This window comes from Amblyraja radiata, chromosome 14 (genome assembly GCF_010909765.2).
Source record: "Amblyraja radiata isolate CabotCenter1 chromosome 14, sAmbRad1.1.pri, whole genome shotgun sequence".
Taxonomy (NCBI): Eukaryota; Metazoa; Chordata; class Chondrichthyes; order Rajiformes; family Rajidae; genus Amblyraja; species Amblyraja radiata.
Window position 1 is genome coordinate 1,622,474 of NC_045969.1, and position 27,381 is coordinate 1,649,854.

General features: G+C 53.0%; 1 protein-coding gene across 6 annotated transcripts in view; it reads left to right on the top strand.

Moving 5' to 3' along the window:
• Window positions 1–27,381, top strand: part of cadm2 (cell adhesion molecule 2) — a 1,169,873-nt gene that overhangs the window by 1,079,450 nt on the left and 63,042 nt on the right. For 5 of the 6 annotated variants that reach the window (XM_033032323.1, XM_033032325.1, XM_033032326.1 and 2 more), the window contains one exon: window positions 25,603–25,629. The exons of the other annotated variant lie outside the window; for it this stretch is intronic. In XM_033032323.1, the coding sequence (XP_032888214.1) occupies window positions 25,603–25,629 (27 nt within the window). The remainder of the gene's footprint in view (window positions 1–25,602; window positions 25,630–27,381) is intronic. 6 annotated transcript variants of the gene reach the window in all.

The following is a 27,381-nucleotide window of genomic DNA, read 5'->3' on the forward strand; positions in this document are numbered from 1 at the left end:
TCGCCATTGATGCAGTGATCAGCCAGAACGTAGAACGAATGTGACTGTCAGTGAGTGAGATGGGGAACGTCCGCGTGCAGACTGGGTTTGGGTCGCTCGCTCGGCTGTGAGGGCTGTGGACACACGTTCAGTTGTGGCCTTCAAAACTGAGCCAGATAAAACTCTGCAAGGTACAGTTGCTGCCTCACACTGCCAGAGACGCGGGTTTATCCTGACCACGGGTGCCGCCTGTACAGAGTTTGTACCTTCTCCCCGTGGCCGCGTGGGTTTCCTCCGGGCGCTCCGGTTTCCTCCCACATTCCAAAGACCTACACATGTTTGAAGGCTAATTGGCTTTGGTATAAATAGTAAATTGTCCCTGATGTGTGTAGGATAGCGTTACTGTGTGGGGGTTGCTGGTCGGTGCTAACTCGGTGGGCCGAAGGGCCTGTTTCCATGCTGTACTCTCTCTCTGAACTAAAAAATAACTAAATGAAAGGATTTGGGGTGATTAGGGGGGAGTGGGACTGTGTGGGATACCCCTGTTCACAGCCACTGTGGACAATAGACAATAGACAATAGGTGCAGGAGTAGAGGCCATTCGGCCCTTCGAGCCAGCACCGCCATTCAATGTGATCATGGCTGATCATCCCCAATCAGTACCCCGTTCCTGCCTTCTCCCCATATCCCCTGACTCCGCTATCTTTAAGAGCCCTATCTAGCTCTCTCTTGAAAGTATCCAGAGAACCTGCCTCCACCTCCCTCTGAGGCAGAGAATTCCACAAATTCACCACTCTCTGGGTGAAAAAGTGTTTCCTCGTCTCCGTTCTAAATGGCTTACCCCTTATTTTTAAACTGTATGTGGCCCCTGGTTCTGGACTCCCCCAACATGGGGAACATGTCCTGGTCTAGTGCAGTAATGCAGCATGCAGCAATGCTGTGTGTGGTGTCTGACACTGGGGACGAGCTGGTGGATGGAAGGCCGTGGCTTCATCCGTCAGTCAGTCTGAAGTCCTTATTCCAGTGGCCCGCTGAGAGGAGCTTTAAATGCTGTAAATCTTCGTGGTGCAGGCTCAGCAAACACTGCAATTAATGCTTAATCTGGCCCCTGGTGACTTCAGTCTTCCTATCAGAAGGTATTACTGAATGAAGGTTGGAGCTTTGACAAGGTAGCGAGAAGTTGATGAAAGAAACAAGCGGTGCTTCCCACTGTAACGGTGCTTTGAACGGCAGCCACTGCACGCCAGCCTTTGTTCTGGGATCTCAACCCTTCAAGCGCTGTGGAACAGTGTTCCCCCATCACACACACACGCTCTCTCTCCCTCCCTCCCTGCAGACCAACTAACCCTGCCAGTTCCAATGAGCAGAGACATCTCATCCTTGATATCTTGTACTCCCTGCCTCAGTCCGACAGTCGGCACAGCTGCAATTGATCTGAATTGTAATCCGATGTGATGGACATCTCTACTCTGCCCGCTGTTCAGAGGCTGCGGCACGTGGATGTGGCTCGCAGCCACCGCAGAGTCAACGGGCAGCTCCACCAGAGACATAGGGCTGCGTCCGACAGCAGATCCACAGTGGGTCATAATGTCTACAGCAGGTCCACTCCACAGACTGGTTGTACCATCTACAGCGGGCCCATGGGTCACACCATCTACAGCAGGTCCATGGGTCATGTCATCTACAGCAGGCCTACAATGAGTTGTACCACCTACAGCAGGTCCACAGTGGGTCATGCCATCTACAGTAGGACCACTCCACAGTGGGTTGTACCATCTACAGTGGGTTTACAGTGGGTCATCCGTGGATTGGAACGCATCCTTGACAAGGATTGTAATATAGACACAAAAAGCTGGAGTAACTCAGCGGGACAGGCAGCATCTCTGGAGAGAAGGAATGGGCGACGTTTCAGATCGAGACCCGACTTCAGACTTCACCCGAAACGTCACCCATTCCTTCTCTTATAGAAACATATAAAATTATAAAAGGACTGGACAAGCTAGATGCAGGAAAAATGTTCCCAATGTTGGGGGAGTCCAGAACCAGGGGCCACAGTCTTAGAACAAAAGGGAGGCCATTTAAAACTGAGATGAGGAAAACCTTTTCCTCACAGAGAGTGCTGAATTTGTGGAATTCAGTGGCAGTGGAGGCCGATTCAATGGATAAATGAAAAAGAGAGTTAGATAGAGCTCTGGGGGCGAGCAGAATCAAGGGATATGGGGAGAAGGCAGGAACGGGGTACTGATTGGGGATAATCAGCCATGATCACATTGAATGGCGGTGCTGGCTCGAAGGGCCGAATGGCCTACTCCTGCACCTATTGTCTAGACAATATACAACAGACAATAGGTGCAGGAGTAGGCCATTCGGCCCTTCGAGCCAGCACCACCATTCAATGTGATCATGGCTGATCATCCCCAATCAGTACCCCGTTCCTGCCTTCTCCCCATATCCCCTGACTCCGCTATCTTTAACAGCCCTATCTAGCTCTCTCTTGAAAGTATCCAGAGAACCGGCCTCCGAGGCAGAGAATTCCACACACTCACAACTCTCTGGGTGAAAACGTGTTTCCTCAACTACGTTCTAAATGGCTTACCCCTTATTCTTACACTGTGGCCCCTGGTTCTGGACCCCCCCAAGTCTATTGTCTATTGCAGAGATGCTATCTAGGCTGCTGAGTTACTCCAGCATTTTGTGTCTGTCTTCGATAAACCAGCATCTGCAGTTCCTCTCCCACAACTTTAAAGGTATCAAGGGTTATAATATATATGGTCAGCGTGGCATGCAGGAGTATTTGTTTCGATAGTTGGATGATTTATATTGTGGTGCTGGGTTAGTTTGGTATTGATTTGTATTGTATATATTACTGCAATCATTGATTACATTACTTTTGTTAAAATAAAATGAGGTTTAAAAACAAATCAAGAAAGGATCCCCCGGGCGAGGAGGGTGGCTGGATCAGGGTGTACGATCCTCACGCCTTGTGTAGTGCGTTGATCTTCCACTGATGAGAGATACGATGCTGACAGGTTAATCACACTGCTCTCTGTACTTGTGGATGAGTTTGAAGTGAAGCTTTTTTAATTGAGCAGATAAGCCAGTGAAACATTGCGACGTTCAAACTCAGGCAACTTTCCTGTTAACTTCATCGAAACGTGTTTTTGAAGGCAAGGATATGGGAAAAATATCAATTCATTCTCCAAAGGGCTAGTTTGCAAATGAATGGGCGAGGGGGGAACCTGCTCAGATTTCCAGCATCTGTAGTTCTGATGAATTCTCTTCATCGAACTACAAGGAGGTGACCACTGGGTAGTACAACGACCAACATTTAACAAATGAGAAGGGAGCTGCAGGGTCGTGTGTCTGAAGAAGCACCCCGACCCGAAACGTCACCTATCCATGTTCTCCACAGATGCTGCCTGACCCGCTGAGTTACTCCAGCACTCTGTGTCCATCCACCCTGACACCCTAAGATTGTTAAGGGTTTGGACACGCTAGAGGCAGGAAACATGTTCCCGATGTTGGGGGAGTCCAGAACCAGGGGCCACAGTTTAAGAATAAGGAGTAATACCTTCTGATAGGAAGACTGAAGTCACCAGGGGCCAGATTAAGCATTAATTGCAGTGTTTGCTGAGCCTGCACCACGAAGATTTACAGCATTTAAAGCTCCTCTCAGCGGGCCACTGGAATAAGGACTTCAGACTGACTGACGGATGAAGCCACGGCCTTCCATCCACCAGCTCGTCCCCAGTGTCAGACACCACACACAGCATTGCTGCATGCTGCATTACTGCACTAGACCAGGACATGTTCCCCATGTTGGGGGAGTCCAGAACCAGGGGCCACAGTTTAAAAATAAGGGACAAGCCATTTAGAACGTGGACGATGAAACACTTTTTCTCACAGAGAGTTGTGAATCTGTGGAATTCTCTGCCTCAGAGGGCGGTGGAGGCAGTTTCTCTGGATGCTTTCAAGAGAGAGCTAGATAGGGCTCTTAAAAATAGGGGAGTCAGGGGATATGGGGAGAAGGCAGGAACGGGGTACTGATTGGGGATGATCAGCCATGATCACATTGAATAGCGGTGCAGGCTCGAAGGGCCGAATGGCCTCTACTCCTGCACCTACTGTCTATTGTTTATTGACACCTCCTCCCCAGGTCTGCCCAAACACCCCCTTGCCATTACCCTCCCTCCTGGCTCCACCACCCCTAGTCTTTGCCCTTCCACCCCCTCCCCTGCCCCACCCCCAGCTCAGTAACAGACCCGTCACCCCCTCAACCACTCTCCCTCTCCACATCCCCACCCCTCCCCCCCTGGATAACAAACCACCAGTCAGCCTTTGCTGGGCTCCTAATCCTTTGCTGTGAGATTGCTTTAATCTATTCCCATCACAGTTCCACATTAAAGATTTTATGTAAATGCAGCTTTTCATTTGAAGACCTCGGTGGTTTCGGCAAGTTGCTGTATCCATCCTGATTTCTGGTTGAAGCCGAGTCCTTCCTGTTTGTTAGTCTAACTTCCCATCCTATCATCACCTAAGGTGACATCTCCATTACTCGATTTCAATGTGAATCACAGGCAAATATATATATTCTGCAGAAACCGCACATCTCATTACCAGTTGACTGAACGCGCATTAATATCCATCGTCCCGGAAACTAGACTGCGGGGACCAGCACTTGTCATTAGTTTTGTTCTTGAAAATCGATCCAAACGTTAATTAAAATATTAATAATAATAATAATAATAATACCGGAGATTGAACAGACCCAAAGTCTTCAGGACAGTTTGTAAAACTATTGCAATTTTACAGTGTGATCTTGGAGCTTATCCAAATAATACGTAGGCTTGTCAGCAAGTGTCTGCTGCAGGTTTAAGACCACTGGTTAGCTGAGGAGAGAGAGATTGGGGGCAGTTGTCGTGGTCTGGAGAATGACCAAGCATTAGAATGGAGAACACTTTTTCACACAGAGAGTTGTGAGTCTGTGGAATTCTCTCCGGTGGAAGCCGGTTCTCTGGATACTTTCAAGAGAGAGATAGATAGGGCTCTTAAAGATAACGGAGTCTTGGGCTATAGGGAGAAGGCAGGAACGGGGTACTGATTGGGGACAATCAGCCATGATCACATTGAATGGCGGTGCTGGCTCGAAGGGCCGAATGGCCTAAACCTGCACCTATTGTCTATTGCCTATTGTCTATTGTTAGAGAACACCTCTCTCTTATACATCGGCGAGACCAAACGCAGACTGGGCGATCGTTTCACTGAACACCTTCACTCAGCCCGCCTGAACCAACCTGATCTCCCGGTTGCTGGACACTTGAATTCTCCATCCCATTCCCACACTGACCTTTCTGTCCTGGGCCTCCTCCATTGTCAGAGTGAGACTAAACGCAAATTGGAGGAACATCCATATTTCACTTGGGCAGCTTACAGCCCAGTGGTATGAATATTGATTTCTCTAACTTCAAGTAAAAAATAGGTGCAGGAGTAGGCCTTTCGGACCTTCGAGCCTGCACCGCCATTCAATATGATCATGGCTGATCATCCAACTCAGTATCCTGTACCTGCCTTCTCTCCATACCCCCTGATCCCTTTAGCCACAAGGGCCACATCTAACTCCCTCTTAAATATAGCCAATGAACTGTGGCCTCAACTACCTTCTGTGGCAGAGAATTCCACAAATTCACCACTCTCTGTGTGAAAAATGTTTTTCTCATCTCGGTCCTAAAAGATTTCCCCCTTATCCTTAATCTGTGACCCCTTGTTCTGGACCCTCTTGTTTCCCTTTCCCCTGACTAGTGTAGCTGGGACATGTTGGCAGGTGTGGGCAAGTTGGGCTGAAGGGCCTGTAGAGACTGAGATGACCACTGTGTTCTGCTTGGCTCAGCCTGCTATGGGTGCTATTCCACTACGCTGGGAAGAGTGCAGGGACGATTTTACGAGGATGTTGCCAGGACCTGAGGAGCTGAAGATAGACACAACATACTGGAGTAACTCAGCGGGTCAGTCAGCAGCTCTGGAGAACACAGAGGGGTGATGTTTTGGGTCGGAACCCTACTCCAGGCTGAGTTATGAGGGCTTGAGCTACAGGGAGAGTTTGGGCAGGCCAGGACTGATCTTAGAGAGCGGTATAACATCATGAGGTGAATGCCGCGGAGAATCAAAAACCAGAGGGCAAAAGCTGTGAGAGGGGGAAGGGTTAACAGCAACCTGCAGAGGGTGGTGGGTGTATGGAACGAGCTGCCAGAGGAGGGGATTTAAAATACAATTGGACAGGGACATGAGTTGAAAAGGTTGTGAGAGAAATGGGCTAAATGTAGGCAATTGGGACCAGCTTAGACGGAGCACCTGGGGCAGCATGGATGAGTTGGGCCGAATGGCCTGTTTCCGTGCTGTGTGACTCTGTGACTATGTTTTAGAAGCGGCTTAAATCTTCAATTCACAGAGTCATAGAATCAGAGAGTTATGCAGCACAGAAACAGGCCCTTCAGCCCCACTCACCCGTACTGACCAAGGTGCTTCCTGCGTTAGTCCCACTTGCCTGCATGTGGTGCCCATGCAATGCCTCTATTCAGCTTAGTAACTGTACCAGCCTCCACCGCTCCCTCCGGCAGCTCCAAATACCCTTCACCCTCTGTGTGAAAGTGTTGCCCCCACACTTTAATCCCATTAAACCAACGCCACCTAGTTTTAGACTCCCCTACCCTGGGCTAGAGACTGTGATCATTCACCTCATCCACACCCCTCATGATTACATAAACCTCTCGTCACCCCCCCAAGGGCCTGTCCCACTTACGTGATTATTTCGGCTCGTCAATAGTCGCAGCAGGTGGCCGAAAATGTTCAACATGTTGAGTGTCACCAAACTTCTGAATTCTCTGGGGTGGAACCCTCTCCAAGACAGACAGATGTGAAGCTCACCGTTTGACCTGTTTTTACAAAATGTTAAATGGTCAGCTCGACATAGATTACAAGACCTACACCAAACCCAAACCAATTAGGAGCAGACGAGGGCATTCGATCCAATTTGTGATCCCAGCTACAAAGACAGATGTGTACAGCAATTCGTTCTTCCCCCGCACAATGAAAGCATGGAATAATCTCCACCCAACTATAGTTACCCAACCAGATGCATCTACATTTAAAGTAGCTCTTTCTTCCCAATAACCCTTTCTGGTTTAAGCCCTCCCTTCACCACTTCCACTTTAAATTCCATTTGGAATATTTTGGAGGACCAAGAAACCAAGAACCAAGAATCCAGCGGCGACCAGAAAAAGATAGGACTCTTTGGTCGACATGTGGCGGGGTGAAGCCCGTACGGTCGTGAGTAGTCGCCCAAAGAGTCGTACCTTGTTCTGGTCACCGCTGGATTTGCAACATGTTGAACATATTCGACGACCTGCTGCGACTATGACAGGTGCCGGCAGTCTCCGAAAAAGTCACGTAAGTGGGACAGGCCTTTCAGGCTCCTTGGAAAAGGAGTTTAGAAGGATGAGAGGGTATCTCATTGAAACATATAAGATTGTTAAGGGTTTGGACACGCTAGAGGCAGGAAACACGTTCCCGATGTTGGGGGAGTCCAGAACCAGGGGCCACAGTTTAAGAATAAGGGGTAAGCCATTTAGAACGGAGACGAGGAAACACTTTTTCTCACAGAGAGTGGTGAGTGTGGAATTCTCTGCCGTGGGGGTAGTGGAGGCAGGTTCTCTGGATGCTTTTAAGAGAGAGCTAGATAGGGCTCTTAAAGATAGCGGAGTCAGGGGATATGGGGAGAAGGCAGGAACGGGGTACTGATTGTGGATGATCAGCCATGTTCACATTGAATGGTTCGAAGGGCCAAATGGCCTATTCCTGCACCTATTGTCTATTGTCTATTGTCTATTGAAAACATTGTTAGCCTGTCCAGCCTCTCTTTATAACTTAAGCCTCCAGTGATGGTGAATCTTTTCTGCTCCCTCTCTAACTGACTCACCAGCTCCTTGTAGCTGGATGTCCAGAACTGCTCTTGGTGTGATCTCACCACCACTTGTGTAGAACGCGCATATGATCACTGCTACAGGACACTGCTCAGCTAACCTATAAAGATATTGCAGCGAATTGTTGATGCAGCCCAGACCATCACACAAACCAACCTCCCTTCCATTAACTCCATCTACACCTCACGCTGCCTCGGCAAGGCCAGCAGCATCATCAAGGACCAGTCGCACCCTGGCCACTCCCTCTTCTCCCCTCTCCCATCGGGCAAAAGGTACAGAAGTGTGTAAACGCACACCTCCAGATTCAGGGACAGTTTCTTCCCAGCTGCGATCAGGCAGCTGAACCATCCTACCACAACCAGAGAGCGGCCCTGAACTACTATCTACCTCATTGGAGACCCTCGGACTATCTTTGATCAGACTTTGCTGGCTTTATCTTGCACTAAATGAAGGAACTGCAGATGCTGGTTTAAACCGAAGATAAACACAAAATGCTGGAGTAACTCAGCGGGACAGGCAGCATCTGTGGACAGAAGAAATGGGTGAAGTTGGGTGAAGAAGGGTCTCGACCCGAAACGTCACCCATTCCCTTATCAGGCATCTGTACACTGTAAATGGATGGATTGTAATCACGTATTGTCTTTCTGCTGACTGGTTAGCGCGCAACAAAAGCTTTTCACTGTACCTCGGTACACGTGACAATAAACTACACTGAACTGAACTGAAGTGATAGGAAACTGGAGCTGGCGGATAAAACTCACAGGGAGAACGTGCAAACTCCACACTGGAAGTCAGGACTGGGCGCAGGTTGGTGGGACTGTGAGGCAGTGTCTCTACCAGCTGTACCACCATGTTGCCCAAACTCAGGGGAGGGTGCGGGTGTATAACGTGGGCCAGGTACACCAGTACTGTCTGCCGTTAACGCTGGGTGTGTGGCAAGCCAGACGTGGGTCCTGCAAGGTGATGTTGTGAGTCATAGTGTGAACATGGCTAGGGTCAAAGAGGCAGGAGAGAATGAGAGAAACTCGGCAGGCTGAGTAGAAAGTGTTTTGTCAAGACAGCGTTGAGCTCAGTCCAACTGGGGCAGAATGCAGAGCAGGGACCATGCGGTGGGGCCATGCATCACTGCTGAGCTGCAGCCCCCGCCTGCACCCACCCTGCAGCACAGTCCCCATCACCACCTTCCCACAACGGCATCTGCATTGGGACTGGTTTAGACAATAGACAATAGGTGCAGGAGTGGAGGCCATTCGGCCCTTCGAGCCAGCACCGCCATTCAATGTGATCACGGCTGATCATCCCCAATCAGTACCCCGTTCCTGCCTTCTCCCCATATTTGGTCCAATTTCTCCCTGCTATAGTCACCTGTACCACATACTGTACAGCAGGGTGCTCTGTGTGTCTGTAGAACATGTCGCACAAGTTAGAAAATCAGCGCAGTGCTCTATATATATTGTAGGTAGACAAAAATGCTGGAGAAACTCAGCGGGTGCGGCAGCATCGATGGAGCGAAGGAATAGTTTCGGGAAATCCTTCTTCTAACACTATATATTCTTCAGCCCTTCTTCAGCTCTATATATTGTTTTACAGCAACAGAGAAACTGCAGGTAAAAACAAGTGCAAGTGCCACAGAGGTAGATTGGAAGATCGGGCATTAATGCACACAGGCCCTTCGGCCCACCTTGTCCATGCTGATCAAGTTGCCTGCAATTGGCCCAAATTCTGCTAAACCTTGCCTATCCATGTCTAGGTGCAGACATCTTTTAGAAGGTCATAACGACACCCAGTTCTGTCGCTTCCTCTGGCCTTAGTTCATGTGGAGGAGAGATCAGCGGTCTGATAATAGCAGGGAACAAGTTATTGCTGAGCCTGGTGGTGCCAGCCTTCACACCTTTGTACCTTCTGCCCGAACAGCAGAGGGGAGGTGGGAACCAGCGAGTGAGCGAGCGGGCTGTGAGTGGTCTTTGATTCCGTTGCCTGCTTTACTGAGGCAGTGTGAGGTTGAGATGGGTCGATGGGGGAGGGGGGAGGGGGGAGGCTGGTCTGTGTGAAAGGTGTGTTCAAAAGGGAACTGCAGATGCTGGAATATCGAAGGTACACAAAATTGCTGGGGAAACTCAGCGGGTGCAGCAGCATCTATGGAGCGAAGGAATAGGTGACGTTTCGGGTCGAGACCCTTCTTCAATGTTGGGCTTCCCCGATGTTGGGGAAGTCCAGAACAAGGGGTGAGAAATGAGATGATAATTTTTTTTTCCACACAGAGAGTGGTGAATCTGTGGAATTCTCTTCCACAGAAGGTAGTTGAGGCCACAGTTCAATGGCTATATTTAAGAGGGAGTTAGACGTGGCCCTTGTGGCTAAAGGGATCAGGGGGTATGGAGAGAAGGCAGGTACAGGATACTGAGTTGGATGATCAGCCATGATCATATTGAATGGCGGTGCAGGCTCGAAGGGCCGAATGGCCTACTCCTGCACCTATTTTCTATGTTTCTATGTTTCTTCAGACTGATGAAGGAATAGGTGACGTTTCGGGTCAAGACCCTTCCAGGTCTCGACCAGAAACGTCACCTATTCCTTCGCTCCATAGATGCTGCCTCGCCCGCTGAGTTTCTCCAGCATTTTTGTCTACCAGGGCTTTCGTACAGTTTGGTTGAGAGATACAACGTGGAAATAGACCCCTCGCTCAGCCCACCGATTCCGCGCCGACCAGCGATCACCTGGACACCGACTCTATCCTTCACACCACGGACAATTTACACAAACCACTTGACCCGCAACCCTAGTCTCTCACACGGCAGGAAACCGGAGCACCCGGAGAAAACCCACGCAGGTCACGGGGAGAACATATTGACCACCTCATCTACCTGCGACTCCACCTTCAAGGAACCATGCACCTGTACTCCTAGATCCCTCTGCTCGACAACACTCCCCAGAGCCCTACCATTCACTGTGTAGGTCCTGCCCTTGTTCGACGTCCCAAAATCCAACACCTCACACTTCTCTGTGTTAAATTCCATCAACCATTCCTCCACCCACCTGGCCAATCGATCCAGATCCTGCTGCAATCGTTCACAACCATCTTCACTGTCTGCAAAACCACCCACTTTTGTATCTGGAGAAAACCCCACGCAGGTCACGGGGAGTAGGTACAAACTCCACAGTCAGGGTGGAACGTGTGTCTGTGGCGCTGTGAGGCAGCAGCTCTACCCGCTGCTCCAACGAGCTGAGGAGATTGGCCAGGACACTGCCTGGGTCGGTGGGGGGGGGGGGGGGGGGCACAGACTGGGCCTGATGTCCCCGGGGTGAGGGGGGGCGACCAGTTGGTGTCGGGAGCGCTGCCTCGGGCACGGCGAGACACAGAGAGACTGCCGTGGGCACTGTGCCGGCATCAGTGTGCGGTGAACAGCCACACTGCCACAGGGCACGATGCCAGTCCAGGTAATTATGCCCTACAGCTTGCGTCTGTGGCCCTGGGCGCTAACATAAAGCAAATAGCCCAGAGCACCAGCTCACCCCCACTGTTTATAACGCTCTGTGTAGCCACGCTTAGATTCCAATGGAGAAACATCTCAGCTGCTTGATGGATGTAGGATCCGTGAGCATGGATCACCAGTAGTGGACATTAAATGTTCCCGACAAACCGCAACTCTTAAATAAAGTATTGATGCCAGTCACCACAGCCCCTCTTGGCATCCTCCCCCCCCCCCACCACAACCCCCTCACACCCCCACCACAACCCCCTCCCCCCACACATCTCCCCCCCCACACACCTCCCCCCCCCACACCCCCCCCCACACACCCTCCCCCCCCCCTACATCCCCCCCCCACACACCTCCCCCCCCACACATCTCCCCCCCACACACCTCACCACAACCCCCCTCCCCCCTCACACACCTCCCCCCCCCACACACCTCCCCCCCCCACACACCTCCCCCCCCCACACACCCTCCCCCCCCCCTACATCCCCCCCCCCACACACCTCCCCCCCCCCCCCCCCACATCCCCCCCCCCCCCTACATCCCCCCCCACACCTCCCCCCCACCACGGAAAAAGGGCCTTCTGCAGGTGACTGACACTGGATGAGAGGGGATGTTATAGAAAGATATACAATTCTAAAGGGATTGGACAGACTAGATGCAGGCAAAAATGTTCCCCGATGTTGGGGGAGTCCAGAACCAGGGGTCACACAGTTTAAGAATAAGGGGTCGGCCAGTTAGGACTGAGATGAGGAAAAGCTTTTTCACCCAGAGAGTTGTGAATCTGTGGAGTGTGTGTGTGTGTGTGTGTGTGTGTGTGTGTGTGTGTGTGTGTGTGTGTGTGTGTGTGTGTATGTGTGTGTGTGTGTGTGTGTGTGTGTGTAGATCGCTGGTGGGAGAGAGAGAGAGAGAGAGACAGAGAGAGAGAGAGAGAGAGTGACAGAGAGAGAGAGGGAGGGATAGAGAGAGAGAGGTGTGAGGCTTTGATCTGTACATCAGCAAAACCACCGCGTTATAATTCCCTACAGATGATGCAGCAAGCTGCGGTGGAGTTTGGGCTGTTTGAGGTTATTTAGTCTGGGCATTTTCTACTTATTCCCTTTTAAAAATATCGCAGCGGCATGCAGGCAGGCAGGCAGGCAGGCAGGCAGGCAGGCAGGCGGGCAGGCAGGCGGGCAGGCAGGCGGGCAGGCAGGCGGGCAGGCAGGCGGGCAGGCGGGCAGGCAGGCGGGCAGGCAGGCAGGCAGGCAGGCAGGCAGGCAGGCAGGCAGGCGGGCAGGCGGGCGGGCGGGCAGGCGGGCAGGCGGGCAGGCAGGCGGGCAGGCGGGCAGGCAGGCAGGCAGGCAGGCAGGCAGGCAGGCAGGCAGGCAGGCAGGCAGGCAGGCGGGCAGGCAGGCAGGCAGGCGGGCAGGCAGGCAGGCGGGCAGGCAGGCGGGCAGGCAGGCAGGCGGGCAGGCAGGCAGGCAGGCGGGCAGGCGGGCAGGCAGGCGGGCGGGCAGGCAGGCAGGCAGGCAGGCAGGCAGGCGGGCAGGCAGCGCAAACACAGGCAGGGAGTGGTTTTGACAGCTCTGCTTCTCACAAAGTCGCTGGAGGCTTTTATTAATTTTCCTGCCTCCCTGGAGACTGTTTATTTGACATTATTTAACCGTACACACACTCTCGATGCATTCACACGCTCGCAGCGCTTGTGGTCGGGCGCCAGTTGGGCAGCGGAGGGGCAGACAGGGACCCCAGAGAATGCCGATAGCCCCCCAACAGGCATGTTGGCCTTTATAACAAGAGGAATCGAATATAGGAGCAAAGAGGTCCTTCTGCAGTTGTACAGGGCCCTAGTGAGACCACACCTGGAGTATTGTGTGCAGTTTTGGTCTCCTAATTTGAGGAAGGACATTCTTGCCATTGAGGGAGTGCAGCGTAGGTTCACAAGGTTAATTCCCGGGATGGCGGGACTGTCATATGCTGAGAGAATGGAGCAGTTGGGCTTGTACACTCTGGAGTTTAGAAGGTTAAGGGGATCTCATTGAAACATATAAGATTGTTAAGGGTTTGGACACGCTAGAGGCAGGAAACATGTTCCTGATGTTGGGGGAGTCCAGAACCAGGGTCCACTGTTTAAGAATAAGGGGTAAGCCATTTAGAACGGAGATGAGGAAACACTTTTTCTCACAGAGAGTGGTGAGTCTGTGGAATTCTCTGCCTCAGAGGGCGGTGGAGGCCGGTTCTCTGGATGCTTTCAAGAGAGAGCTGGATAGGGCTCTTAAAAATAGCGGAGTCAGGGGATATGGGGAGAAGGCAGGAACGGGGTACTGATTGGGGATGATCAGCCATGATCACATTGAATGGCGGTGCTGGCTCGAAGGGCCGAATGGGGGGGGGTGGGGGGGAGGTTAGTGACACAGCCTCACGAGCGTACAGAAACTCTCGGCAGTCTCTAAGGTTCACCAAGCAACTTCTCAGATCTCCTTTGCAAGCCAAACGTGGGCTGGTGGTGGGACAAAGGTACATGGGGCAACATGGACAGCATGGGCCTAGTGGGGTAAAGGGCCTGAGGAGCGAGTGATGGTTCTGGGCGTGTACTCGCCAAGGTTTAGAAGGACGAGGCGATATCTCATTAGACAATAGACAATGGACAATAGGTGCAGGAGTAGGCCATTCGGCCCTTTGAGCCAGCACCGCCATTCACTGTGATCATGGCCCATTGATACCTACTGGATAATGAAGGCTTAGATGGAGTGGATGTGGAGTGGATGTGCAGGGACTATCGCAACGTCTGTGAAACATTCAGACAGGTACATGGATAGGGCAGGTTTGGAGGGATATGGGCCAAATACGGGCAGGTGGGACTAGTGTAAATGGGGAATGTTGGTTGGTGTGGGCAAGTTGGGCCGAAGGGCCTGTTTCCGCGCTGTAGCACTCTATGTTTCCACTAGTGGGAGAGTCTAGGACCAGAGGCCACGGCCTCAGAATAAAAGGGCGCTCCTTCAGAAAGGAGATGAGGAGGAATTTATTTTGTCAGAGGCTGGTGAATCTGTGGAATTCATGGCCAAGGGTGGAGGCCAAGTCAGTGGATATTTTATAAGGCAGAGATAGATAGATTCTTGATTAGTGCGGGTGTCAGGGGTTATGGAGAGAAGGCAGGAGAATGGGGTTAGGAGGGAGAGATAGATCAGCCATGATTGAATGGTGGAGTAGACTCGATGGGCTGAATGGCCTAATTCTGCTCCTATCACTTATGAACATGACCAGCGATCGCCCCGTATACTAGCCCTATCCTACACACACTAGGGACAACTTACAGAAACCAACTAATCCACGAACCTGCACGTCTTTGGAGTGTGGGAGGAAACCGGAGATCTCGGGTCACGGGGAGAGCGTGCAAACTCCGTACAGACAGCGCCCGTAGTCAGGATTGAACCCGGGTCTCCGGCGCTGTGAGGCAGCAGCTCTACCCGCTGCACCACCAGACCGCCAGCGTGTGAGTGTTGGCGATGCGGCAAGTACTGGGAGCAAGGGAGGCGAGCAGTCTAACCGCGCTCCCCGCACGCTGGCTTCACCGGCTGCCGACACGTGGCATTGTCCAATATTTGAGGAGCAGATTAAATGGAAGCAAATATCAATTAAAAAAGAGGTTGATCAGAATGCAGTAAAAATGCAACACTGGGCTGAGAATGAGTTTTCAATCGCCATTCTGATCTCTCCAGTCTAACAGGGTTTAGAGTCAGCAGTCACAAAACACACACGATAACCTCACCGTCTTCTCCCTCCGTTGCCTCACCAAATAATCAAGGCAGAATGATTAAAGGAATTTAAATGGGAGCAGATTTCTACGCTGGTTTACAACAAAGGTACACACAAAATGCTGGAGTAACTCAGCGGGACAGGCAGCATCTCTGGAGAGAAGGCATGGGTGACGTTTCCGGTCAACAGACAATAGACAATAGGTGCAGGAGTAGGCCATTCGGCCCTTCAGGCCAGCACCGCCATTCAATGTGATCATGGCTGATCATCCCCAATCAGTACCCCGTTCCTGCCTTCTCCCCATATCCCCTGACTCCGCTATCTTTAAGACCCCTATCTAGCTCTCTCTTGAAAGTATCCAGAGAACCTGCCTCCACCGCCCTCTGAGGCAGAGAATTCCAGACTCACAACTCTCTGTGTGAAAAAGTGTTTCCTCATCTCCGTTCTAAATGGCTTACCCCTTATTCTTAAACTGTGGTCAAGTCTGAAGAAGGGTCTCGACCCGAAACGTCACCCCATTCCTTCTCTCCAGAGATGCTGCCTGTCCCGCTGAGTTACTCCAGCATTTTGTGTCCAACATCGGTGGAGAACATGGAGAGGTAACGCTCTGCGGGAAGGGTCCTGACCCGAAACGTCACCCGTCCGTCCCCTGCCCAGATGCTGCCCGACTCGCTGAGTTCCTCCAGCACGTTGTGTTTTGCTCCAGGTGTCAGCGCTTGCAGTTCCTTGCCTCTCATCGTTGTCTGACTGTGAGCAGCGTGTGAGTCTGTGGCCCGCAGGTCCTGCAGTCACACGCACAGGAAAGTTTCTGCCGCGCATTAAAGTTTCCTGTAAATGTTTAAAGGTGGTAATCTAGCGAAGACTGATTAATAACTCTGAAAATAGAGTTATTACCACTGGTGATTAGTTTAATAAGAATGTCCAAGTCATCACCTGTGAATTACCTGATTTTAAATCAGTGAAAATGGCTCTAAATTCATTCTGAGACATCTCCTCATTTCAGTTAAATATTACACTTGGATTCTCACCAAACTGGGTCGTTTTAATAATTGAACATTTAACTGGTGCCGGCCACAGCCTGTGAGCACAGCCCAGCTTAATGTGAGGAATATTCACGCTAGCGCAGCGGGTGGAGCTGCTGCCTCACAGCGCCACAGACCCGGGCTCCATCCCGACCACGGGTGCTGCCTGTGTGGAGTTTGTACGTTCTCCCCGTGACCCGCGTGGACTTACGGCCAGCACACCCTCACGGAGCCACTTACAGGGAGAGGCAGGCACTGAAATGTCTTTAGTCAGAGGGCGGTGAATCTGTGGGATTCGTTGCCACAGACGGCTGTGGAGACCACAAGTCAGTGGATGTATTTAAGGCAGAGATAGATAGATTCTTGATTAGTGCGGGTGTCAGGGGTTACGGGGAGAAGGCAGGAGAATGGGGTTAGGAGGGAGAGATAGATCAGCCGTGATTGAATGGTGGAGTAGACTTGATGGGCCGAATGGCCTCATTCTCATCCTATCCCTTATGCCCTTATGACACGTTATAATCGCTCCACACTTTTAAATCTATACTAGACTAAGTGGGTCCCAGTCACACGGGAGGCCTGGTCTCCCAACGTAATATTCCACCACTCACCCATGGGGAGTGAGTTCGGGGAAAAGACGGGGGGGCAGCGAGGGGGACCGGAGGGGCAGTGGCTGGAATTGGCGGTGTGATGGGGACTCACAGCGGGTGTTGGTCATTCCCCTCCGCCGGGATCAGAGTCTCCGCTTTCCGTTTGGCGACATCTCCGACTCTGAGCTGGGCTGGATCTTCGATGATGGGCTGCTGCTGGGGGCAGGGCTGTTGTTTGGGGCGGGGCTGCGGCTGGGGGCCGGGCTGCTGTTTGGGGCGGGGCTGTTGTTTGGGGCGGGGCTGCTGTTTGGGGCGGGGCTGCTGATTGGGGGCGGGGCTGTTGTTTGGGGGGGGGCTGCTGCTTGGGGGCGGGGCTGCTGTTTGGGGGGGGGGCTGCTACTCGGTGGGGCTGCTGCTTGAGGGCGGGGCTGATGCTGGGGGCGGGGCTGTTGTTTGGGGCGGGGCTGCTGCTTGGGGGCGGGGCTGCTGTTTGGGGCGGGGCTGCTACTCGGTGGGGCTGCTGCTTGAGGGCGGGGCTGATGCTGGGGGCGGGGCTGTTGTTTGGGGCGGGGCTGCTGCTTGGGGGCGGGGCTGCTGTTTGGGGCGGGGCTGCTGCTTGGGGGCGGGGCTGCTGTTTGGGGCGGGGCTGCTACTCGGGGGGGCTGCTGCTTGAGGGTGGGGCTGCTGCTGGGGGCGGGGCTGCTGTCTGGGGCGGGGCTGCTGCTGGGGGCGGGGCTGCTGTCTGGGGCGGGGCTGCTGCTGGGGGTGGGGCTGTTGTTTGAGGCGGGGCTGCTGCTTGGGGGCGGGGCTGCTGTTTGGGGCGGGGCTGCTACTTAGGGGCGGGGCTGTTGTTTTGGGGGGCTGCGGCTGGGGGCGGGGCTGTTATTTGGGGCGGGGCTGCTGTTTGGGGCGGGCCTGCTGCTTGGGGGCGGGGATGCTGCTGGGGGCTGGGCTGCTGCTGGGGGTGGGCTGTTGCTGGGGGCGGGGCTGCTGCTGGGGGTGGGCTGTTGCTGGGGGCGGGACTTCTGATTGGGGCAGGCCTGCTGCTTGGGACGGGGCTGCTGCTGGGGGTGGGGCTGTTGCTGGGGGCGGGGCTTCTGATTGGGGCAGGGCTGCTGCTTGGGGCGGGGCTGCTGCTGGGGGCAGGGCTGCTTGGGGCGGGGCTGCTGTTTGGGGCGGGCCTGCTGCTGGGGGCGGGGCTGCTTTGGGTCCCTCTGAAAGTCCGGTTGGAAACCTCCGCCGGCCATCCTCAGCTCCAGTAAAGACGCAATGGCGCAGGAAGGGGTGGACCGTCCCGGTGAGTGACAGGAGAAGAGACTAATCTGCGCGACACTGAACGGCAGGAGAAGAGATCGATCTGCGCACGCGCGTTTTTTTCGATTTTTTAAACCTCGCTAACTTTTACGACATTCAACCGATCGGAACAAAACGGTGCAATCGCAGCATAGGAGAACAGTGAGTGAACTGGCAAAAATCGTAGAGCTATCGTGAACCGTTTTTGCGCAAATAGAAAGACCGCACAAACAGGAAGATAACAAGATCAGAGTTTTAGTTATGTAATAGATAGATAGATAGATAGATAGATAGATAGATAGATAGATAGATAGATAGATAGATAGATAGATAGATAGATAGATAGATAGATAGATAGATAGATAGATAGATAGATTGATTGATTGATTGATTGATTGATTGATTGATTGATTGATTGATTGATTGATTGATTGATTGATTGATTGATTGATAGATAGATAGATAGACACCACGCTGTGAACGGCTCGATTATAATCATGTGTTGTCTTTCCGCTGACTGGTTAGCGCGCAACAAAAGGTTTTCACTGTACCTCGGCACACGTGACAATAAACTACACTGAGATATGCTGGCGGTGTTTAAGAGGCTTCTGGATAGACACACGGTTCTGTACAGCACAGACATTGTGGGCCGAATGGCCTGTTCCTGCTCTGTCCTGACCCGTATTACTTCTCTCCCTGTACGAGCGAGCTGCCCTTCCCCCATTGCTCTCTGCAGCATCAAACCTCTGCCCATCTGTATGAGTGGCTCCTCTGTATATTTATGGCCCCTTGTTCTGCACAAGTGTAATATTTCCTCTCCATCATTGATTATATTCAACACTTGGATGACTAAAGCTTTTAAAAGCAAGCCTGATGATGTGTCCTTCATGCCCTTGAGAGTGCTTGGTGGTGGGCGCGGTGACTGACCAGGTACATCGCAGTGGTGAAGGGCTTTGTTATGCTGAGTGCCCACGTGTCCACGCTCGCTCTGCTCCTCAACCCCCCCTCCCCCCCCCCGCGCCGTTCACGAGGTGAGCATCTGTGCAGGCGGCTGAGATTGGACGGACAGATGCCCCGCCTTGAATTATATTGTTTCAAAAATAATTTATTTAATTTCAACACAATACAAAATCCAAAAAACCCCCAAGAACGTGTTGACCTCCCAACCACCATTTTACAAAATGGCTGATCATCCACAATCAGTACCCCGTTCCTGCCTTCTCCCATATCTCCTGACTCCGCTATCTTTAAGAGCCCTATCTAGCTCTCTCTTGAAAGTATCCAGAGAACCTGCCTCCACTGTCCTCTTATCATTTAAAAATAAATTGGATAGGTATATGGACGGGAAAGGAATGGAGGGTTATGGTCTGAGTGCAGGTAGATGGGACTAGGGGAGAATAAGTGTTCAGCACGGACTAGAAGGGTCGAGATGGCCTGTTTCCGTGTTGTAATTGTTATATGGTTATATGGTTAATTCCTCAAACTCACAACTCTGTGTGAAAAAGTGTTTCCACGTTTCCGTTCTAAATAGCTTACTCCTTATTCTTAAACTGTGTGTGGCCCCTGGTTCTGGACCCCCCAAGATCGGGAACATGTTTCCTGCCTCTAGCACCCTTAGTAATCTTATATGTTTCAATGAGATCCCTTCTCATCCTTCTAAACTCCAGAGTGTACAAGCCCAGCTGCTCCATTCTCTCAGCATACGACAGTCCCGCCATCCCGGGAATTAACCTGGTGAACCTACGCTGCACTCCCTCAATAGCAAGAATGTCCTTCCTCAAATTAGGGGACCAAATCTGCACACAATACTCCAGGTGTGGTCTCACCAGGGCCCTGTACAACTGCCGTTTAATGTGTGCAGTATGTGTTACCTGTATATTAGTGCACATTATATTCTCACCTAACTGTGAGGACTTGTGTAATGGTTATTCATTTCCGATTAGGGAAGCATAACAACACTTGGTGCTGGCGAGCCTGACCTGCACAGGCAGGTTAATTATCCGTGCACACCAGCAGTCAGCAATCCCCTCACGTTTGATCACCGCGTCGACATGTCTCTGAAATAACCTGCAGTCATTCTGTGCAGTCCGCCAACATTAGTTTAGTTTAGAGATACAGCGCAGAAACAGGCCCTCCGGCCCACTGAGTCCGCGCCGACCAGCGATCACCCAAACACTGATGCTATCCTACACACACAATAGACAATAGACAATAGACAATAGGTGCAGGAGTAGGCCATTCGGCCCTTCGAGCCAGCACCACCAATCAATGTGATCATGGCTGATCATCCCCAATCAGTACCCCGTTCCTGCCTTCCCCCCATATCCCCTGACTCCGCTATCTTTAAGAGCCCTATCTAGCTCTCTCTTGAAAGTATCCAGAGAACCGGCCTCCACCGCCCTCTGAGACAGTCTACAATTGACAATTTACAATTTACTAGGGACAATTTACAATTTTTACCGAAGCCAATTAACCTATAAACCCGCACGTCTTTGGAGTGTGGGAGGAAACCGGAGCACCCGGAGAAAACCCACGCGGTCACGATGAGAACGTACAAACTCCGTACAGACAGCGCCCGTAGTCGGGATGGAACCGGGGTCTCTGGCGCGGTGAGGCAGCAGCTCTACCCGCCGCGCTGTAAGGATACTTCTGGGTCTGCTGCAGGCGTTTCTGACACTCGGCCAGCTGCTTCCTGGTGTGGGCAATGAGGAGAGCCATAGAAACAGAGACAATAGGTGCAGGAGTAGGCCATTCGGCCCTTCGAGCCTGCACCACCATTCACTGTGATCATGGCTGATTATCTCCAATCAGTACCCCGTTCCTGCCTTCTCCCCATATGGCTTGATCCCGTTAGCCCCAAGAGCTAAATCTCAAGGGCCCGTCCCACTTGGGCACGCAGGTGGTGCGCGAAGATTTTGTGAATCCCGAAACCCTGGGGCGCCGCACGTGAACACGCGTCACTGCCTACGTCACCACGCACTGTGCGGGCGTAATGTACGCCGTGCCCGCATCACGTGGGCATCACAACGTGCGTGTTGTGCGTCGTGACGCGTAAATGACTTAGTCTAGTAAATGAGGCCCTTAACTCTCTCTTGAAAACATCCAGTGAATTGGCCTCCACTGCCCTCTGTGGCAGAGAATTCCACTGATTCACAACTCTCTGGGTGAAAAAGTTTTTCCTCATCTCAGTCCTAAATGGCCGTCCGCTTATTATTAAACTGTGTGTCCCCTGGTTCTGATCTCCCCCCAACACAGGGAACATTTTTCCTACATCTAACCTGTCCAATCCCTTAAGAATGTTAAATGTTTCTATGAGATATCCTCTCATCCCTCTAAATTCCAGTGAATACAAGCGGGGTTATCTACAAAAGCTCTCTACATCACCGTCTATATCTCTCGTTTCCCTTCCACCCGACTCTCAGTCTGAAGAAGGGTCTCGACCCCAAACGTCAAGCCGTTCCTTCTCTCCACTTGTGGCGTGCACAGCCTAGAGTTGTGGGACAACTTGTTCTGTTTGATCTTATTTAATTGTGCACGCCGGGTTGATTGCATTCGTCGAAACAGGGCGGACCACCTGAAGGCTGCAACCTTCTCCCCAGAGATGCTGCCTGTCCCGCTGAGTTAGTGCAGCATTTTGTGTCTGTCTGTCTGTCTGCGGTGAGACTCTGTGCCTCAGCTGCTCGGTAACGCTGGGATCTGCCAGCCCGCCTCTCTGCACCATGCCGAGGTGAAGCCGTCACTTTCAATTTTCTCCAGGCTACTTGAGGCTGCTGCCAGCTGTGGCCCGGCACTGGTTAGGCACCACATCAACACAGCACTGGCACACGACTGGTTATTGCCCTCTGTGTTTAATTTTTATCTCCCGGTCTTTGCTGGCTTGTTTGCTGCTGAGGTTTTGCAGTTGATTTGAATCTGATCTGAAGCTCAGTTTAGCTGCAGGTCAGACACATTAACCTTTTAGTTCCCCGTTGAGAGAGACAAAGGGCAGAAGGCACACTCTGGGCCGGGCGAGTTGCAGACTCACTCGCTGCCTTGCCCCAGCGTTGTCTCTTGCATTCCTGACACCTCTCTGTATCTTGCACATAGAAGGTAGAGCAGTGCAGCCCGGGAACAGGCCCTTCGGCCCACGATGTCCGTGCCGTACACGACAAAAATCACTGCCTGCACGTGATCCACATCCCTCTGTTCCCTTCTGATCTAAAAACCTCTTAAACACCACGATCGCATCTGGCCCCAAGTCCAGAGAGTTTAATTGCCACGTGTACTGACAATGGAACGATGACATTCTAACGCTGCAGTATAACGGGCCCAGACGTGTAATACACGGAGAATAATGAATAATAAGCAACATTCAATAAATCTGTCTGAAGAAGGGTCTCGACCCGAAACCTCACCCATTTCCTTCTTCCACAGATGCTGCCTGACCCGCTGATTACTCCAGCATTTTGCATCTATCTTCAATAAATTAATAACCATAATACAATTAATGACGATTAATAACTCAGCGGGTCAGGCAGCATCTGTGGAGAACATGGATAGGTGACGTTTGATGAGAGGCACAGACAGGGTAGACAGTCAGAACCTTTTTCCCAGGGTGGAGATGTCCAACCCTAGAGGGCATTCGTAGCTTTAAGGTGAGAGGGGCAAAGTCTAAAGGAGATGTGCGGGGCAAGTGTTTTACACTGGAACACGCTGCCAGGGAGGGGGGGTGGTGGGGGTAGATAAGATAGTGATGTTTAAGAGGCTGTTGGACGGGCGCGTGGATATGCAGGGAATGGAGGGACACGGATCATGTGCAGGCTGAGGGGAGTTGAGGGGATTGATGTGATGTTTGGCACGGCCATTGTGGGCCGAAGGGCCTGTTCCTGTTGTAAGTACCACTGGTTGTGAGGTGGCCCTGTGTGTAGAGGTGAGTGCCGTGGGTGCAGGAAGCTCTTGGTGTGCATGCCAGAGTTACTCTCTCTGTCCCCACCGCCCACACGGTCACAGTGGATATTTTTAAGGCAGAGACCTGCGGCACGGCAGGTGCTTTAAAACTTTGACTGCCGGCCTGCGGCCTACACCAGCCTGTAGCCGCGGTCTCTGGTTGGGAAGAGCCGATCCTGGACTCACCTTGACTTTGACTTTGTCCCTTACCATCTGGACACCCGCAGCAACGGCTGTGGAGGGTGGAGGTCCCGACCACGGGGGAAAATGGAGGAGGACTGGCCAAGCTCTGTGCCTTCCACCACAGTGATGAATGCTGTGGTGGATGTTTGTGTAAAATTTTTATTGTGGTTGTGTTCTTTATTACTGTACCGCTGCTGGCAACCCAAATACCACCGACCTTGGTTGTGTGGCAATTAAATTATATCAATTATCAATATCAATTATATCAATAGACAACAGACAATAGACAATAGGTGCAGGAGTAGGCCATTCGGCCCTTCAAGCCTGCACCGCCATTCAATGTGATCATGATAGATTCTTGATTAGTGCGGGTGTCGGGGTTTATGAGGGAGAAGGCAGGAGAATGGGGTTAGGAGGGAGAGATAGATCAGCCGTGATTGAATGGTGGAGTAGACTTGATGGGCCGAATGGCCTAATTCTGCTCCTTGAACGTAATGGAATTTGGTTAGTCGGGCGTTGGATGGTCGTGATGAAGGTGCCAGGCTAATAACCGTGTGGTGCTGGCTCGAAGGGCCGAATGGCCTACTCCTGCACCTACTGCCTATTGTCTATAACCCACTAATGGCTGGTAGACAAAAATGCTGGAGGATCTCAGCGGGTGAGGCAGCGTCTATGGAGCGAAGGAATAGGTGACGTTTCGGGTCGAGACCCTTCTTCAGACCGATGAAGGATTAGGTGACGTTTCGGGTCGAGACCCGGAAGGGTCTCGACCCGAAACGTCACCTATTCCTTCGCTCCATAGATGCTGCCTCACCCGCTGAGTTCCTCCAGCATTTTTGTCTGCCTTTAGATTGTCCCAGCATCTGCAGTTCCTTCTTAAACCACCTAATGGCGTCGAGACCCTTCTTCAGACCGATGAAGGATTAGGTGACGTTTCGGGTCGAGACCCTTCCGGGTCTCGACCCGAAACGTCACCTATTCCTTCGCTCCATAGATGCTGCTGCACCCGCTGAGTTCCTCCAGCAATTTTGTGTACCAATGGCTTGTCATTCCCAGCTTTCATTTTCAAAATGAACGTGTCGGTGAAACCTAATTTTGTGCAAACTAACCTGGTCGGAATTGGAGAGAGTGGGGCAGCACAGGTTGTTTCAGAAACCCCTGCCGTCGTTCAGAAACACAGCAACCAGATCCATACGGCCACCAGGGATGGGAGCAGGATGAGGCCATTCGGCCCTATCGAGTCAACTCCGCCATTCAGTCACGGCTGATCTAGCTCTCCCTCCTTAACCCCATTCCCCTGCCTTCTCCCCGTAACCCCTGATTCCACCCCGGCCCTCAGGGTCACTCCTCTCCCCTCCAGCCTGCCCACCTCCCCTTCCCCACGGAGATGGAGGCGGGTGGTCCCTAGCCTGAGCTGCAGAGAGAGGTTGTTGATGTCTGCCCAACCTGCCACCAACCCCCTCTGCCCACATGGCCTCCATGCCTAGTTTAGAGACACCACATGCAAACAGGCCCTTCGGCCCACCAAGCTCATGCTCGTAAGGTCATGAGCGATTGGAACAGAATGAGGCCGTTCAGCCCATCGAGTCAACTCCGCCATTCAATCATGGCTGATCTATCTCTCCCTCCCAACCCCATACTCCTGCCTTCTCCCCATAACCCCCGACACCTGGTCTAATCACATGTGATGCATGTGTTTAGTTTTGAGATACATCACGGAAACAGGCCTTTCAGCCCCACCGAGTCCGTGCCGACCATCGATCACTAGTTCCATCCTATCCCACTCCCTGCACACTAGGGGCCGATTGACCTACAAATCCGCACGTCTTTGGGATGTGGGAGGAAACCGGAGCACCCGGAGAAAACCCACGCAGGTCACGGGGAGAACGTGCAAACTCCACGCAGACAGACAGGCAGCACCCGAGGTCAGGATTGAATCCAGGTCTCTGGCGCTGTGAGGCAGCAGCTCTACCCGCTGCGCCACCGTGCCACCCCGCCATACTATCCCCTCGTTCCCAGGTGCTGGCCACACAAAGCACAGCAAGCTCCAGTCCGGCTCCAGGGAGACTCTGCCTCATTGTCACTGGTCCGCTGGACATCACTGGCCATCACCGACACAGTAACGCAGGGGTGAGCTCACGTTCCCTCAGCCAGTGATGTCGGGGGGGGGGGGGGGGGGTGGGGGGGTTGGGGGGGGGGGGTTGCTGAAACAATGCCTGCTGCCTCTGCCCCGTGCATGTCGCTGTTTAACATAGTCGCTTTCTTCACCCACCTGGTGTCAGGGGAACGGTACCCACTCAGGTGGCCCTGGCCTGGCCTGGCCTGGCTGGGTACGGTTCGTCTGAAGCCGCACTAACCGCTGCCTGTCTAACGCTTCCTCTCTCTTCTCTCCACCCTCTGCTCTCTCTCTCTGTGCTGGCAGCGGCTGCAACCAAGACAAAGGCTAAAGGTCAGTCAACCGTCTCTGTTCCTCGCGAGCGCGGTGATGTGGGCGTGGTGATGTGGGCACGGTGATGTGGGCGTGGTGATGTGGGCACGGTGATGTGGGCACGGTGATGTGGGCACGGTGATGTGGGCACGGTGATGTGGGCACGGTGATGTGGGCACGGTGATGTGGTCACGGTGATGTGGGCACGGTGATGTGGGCGTGCCGTGATGTGGGCACGGTGATGTGGGCCGGTGATGTGGGCACGGTGATGTGGGCACGGTGATGTGGGCACGGTGATGTGGGCACGGTGACGTGGGCGTGGTGATGTGGCACGGGTGATGTGGCACGTGATGTGGGCGTGGTGAGTGTGGGCGTGGTGATGTGGGCGTGGGATGTGGGCACGGTGATGTGGGCACTGTGATGTGGGCACGGTGATGTGTGGCGTGGTGATGTGGGCACGGTGATGTGGGCGTGGTGATGTGGGCACGGTGATGTGGGCACGGTGATGTGGGCACGGTGATGTGGGCGTGGTGATGTGGGCACGGTGATGTGGGCGTTGTGATGTGGGGCACGGTGATGTGGGCACGGTGAATGTGGGCACGGTGATGTGGGCACGGTGATGTGGGCGTGGTGATGTGGGCACGGTGATGTGGGCACGGTGAGGTGGGCACGGTGAGGTGGGCACGGTGATGTGGGCACGGGATGTGGGCGTGGTGATGTGGGCACGGTGATGTGGGCAATGTGGGCGTGGTGATGTGGGCGCGGTGATGTGGGGCACAGTGATGTGGGCGTGGGTGAGGTGGGCACGTGATGTGGGCGTGGTGATGTGGGCAATGTGGGGCGGGGTGATGTGGGCGCGGTGATGTGGGTGCACGGTGATGTGGGCAATGTGGGCCGTGGGTGATGTGGGCGTGGTGATGTGGGGCGTGGTGATGTGGGCACGGTGATGTGGGCCGTGGTGATGTGGGCACGGTGATGTGGGCGTGTGATGTGGGCGTGGTGATGTGGGGCGTGGTGATGTGGGCACGGTGATTGTGGGCGTGGTGATGTGGGGCGCGGTGATGTGGGCGTGGTGATGTGGGCGTGGTGATGTGGGCACAGGTGATGTGTGCACGGTGATGCGTGGTGATGTGGGCACGGTGATGTGGGCACGGCGTGGTGATGTGGCACGGTGATGTGGGGCGTGGTGATGTGGGGCGCGGTGATGTGGGCGTTGGTGATAATAATAATAATGGATGGGATTTTATATAGCGCCTTTCTAATACTCAAGGCGCTTTACATCGCATTATTCAGTCACATCCTCAGTCACACTCGGTGGTGGTAAGCTACTTCTGTAGCCACAGCTGCCCTGGGGCAGACTGACGGAAGCGAGGGCTGCCAATCTGCGCCTACGGCCCCTCCGACCACCACCAATCACTCACACACATTCACACACATTCACACACAGGCAAAGGTGGGGTGAAGTGTCTTGCCCAAGGACACAACGACAGTATGCACTCCAAGCGGGATTCGAACCGGCTACCTTCCGGTCGCCAGCCGAACACTTAGCCCATTGTGCCATCTGTCCCCATCTGTCGCCCCAAGTGATGTGGGCACGGTGATGTGGGCACGGTGATGTGGTACCTGCAGGCACACAACCTCCCACACTCACCCTCACCATCCCCACCCTCACCCTCACACCACCCTCACCCCCACCCCCCCTCACCCTCATCCCTCTCACACTCCCACCCTCACCTCCCCTCACCCTCACCCTCACCCTCACCCTCACCTCCC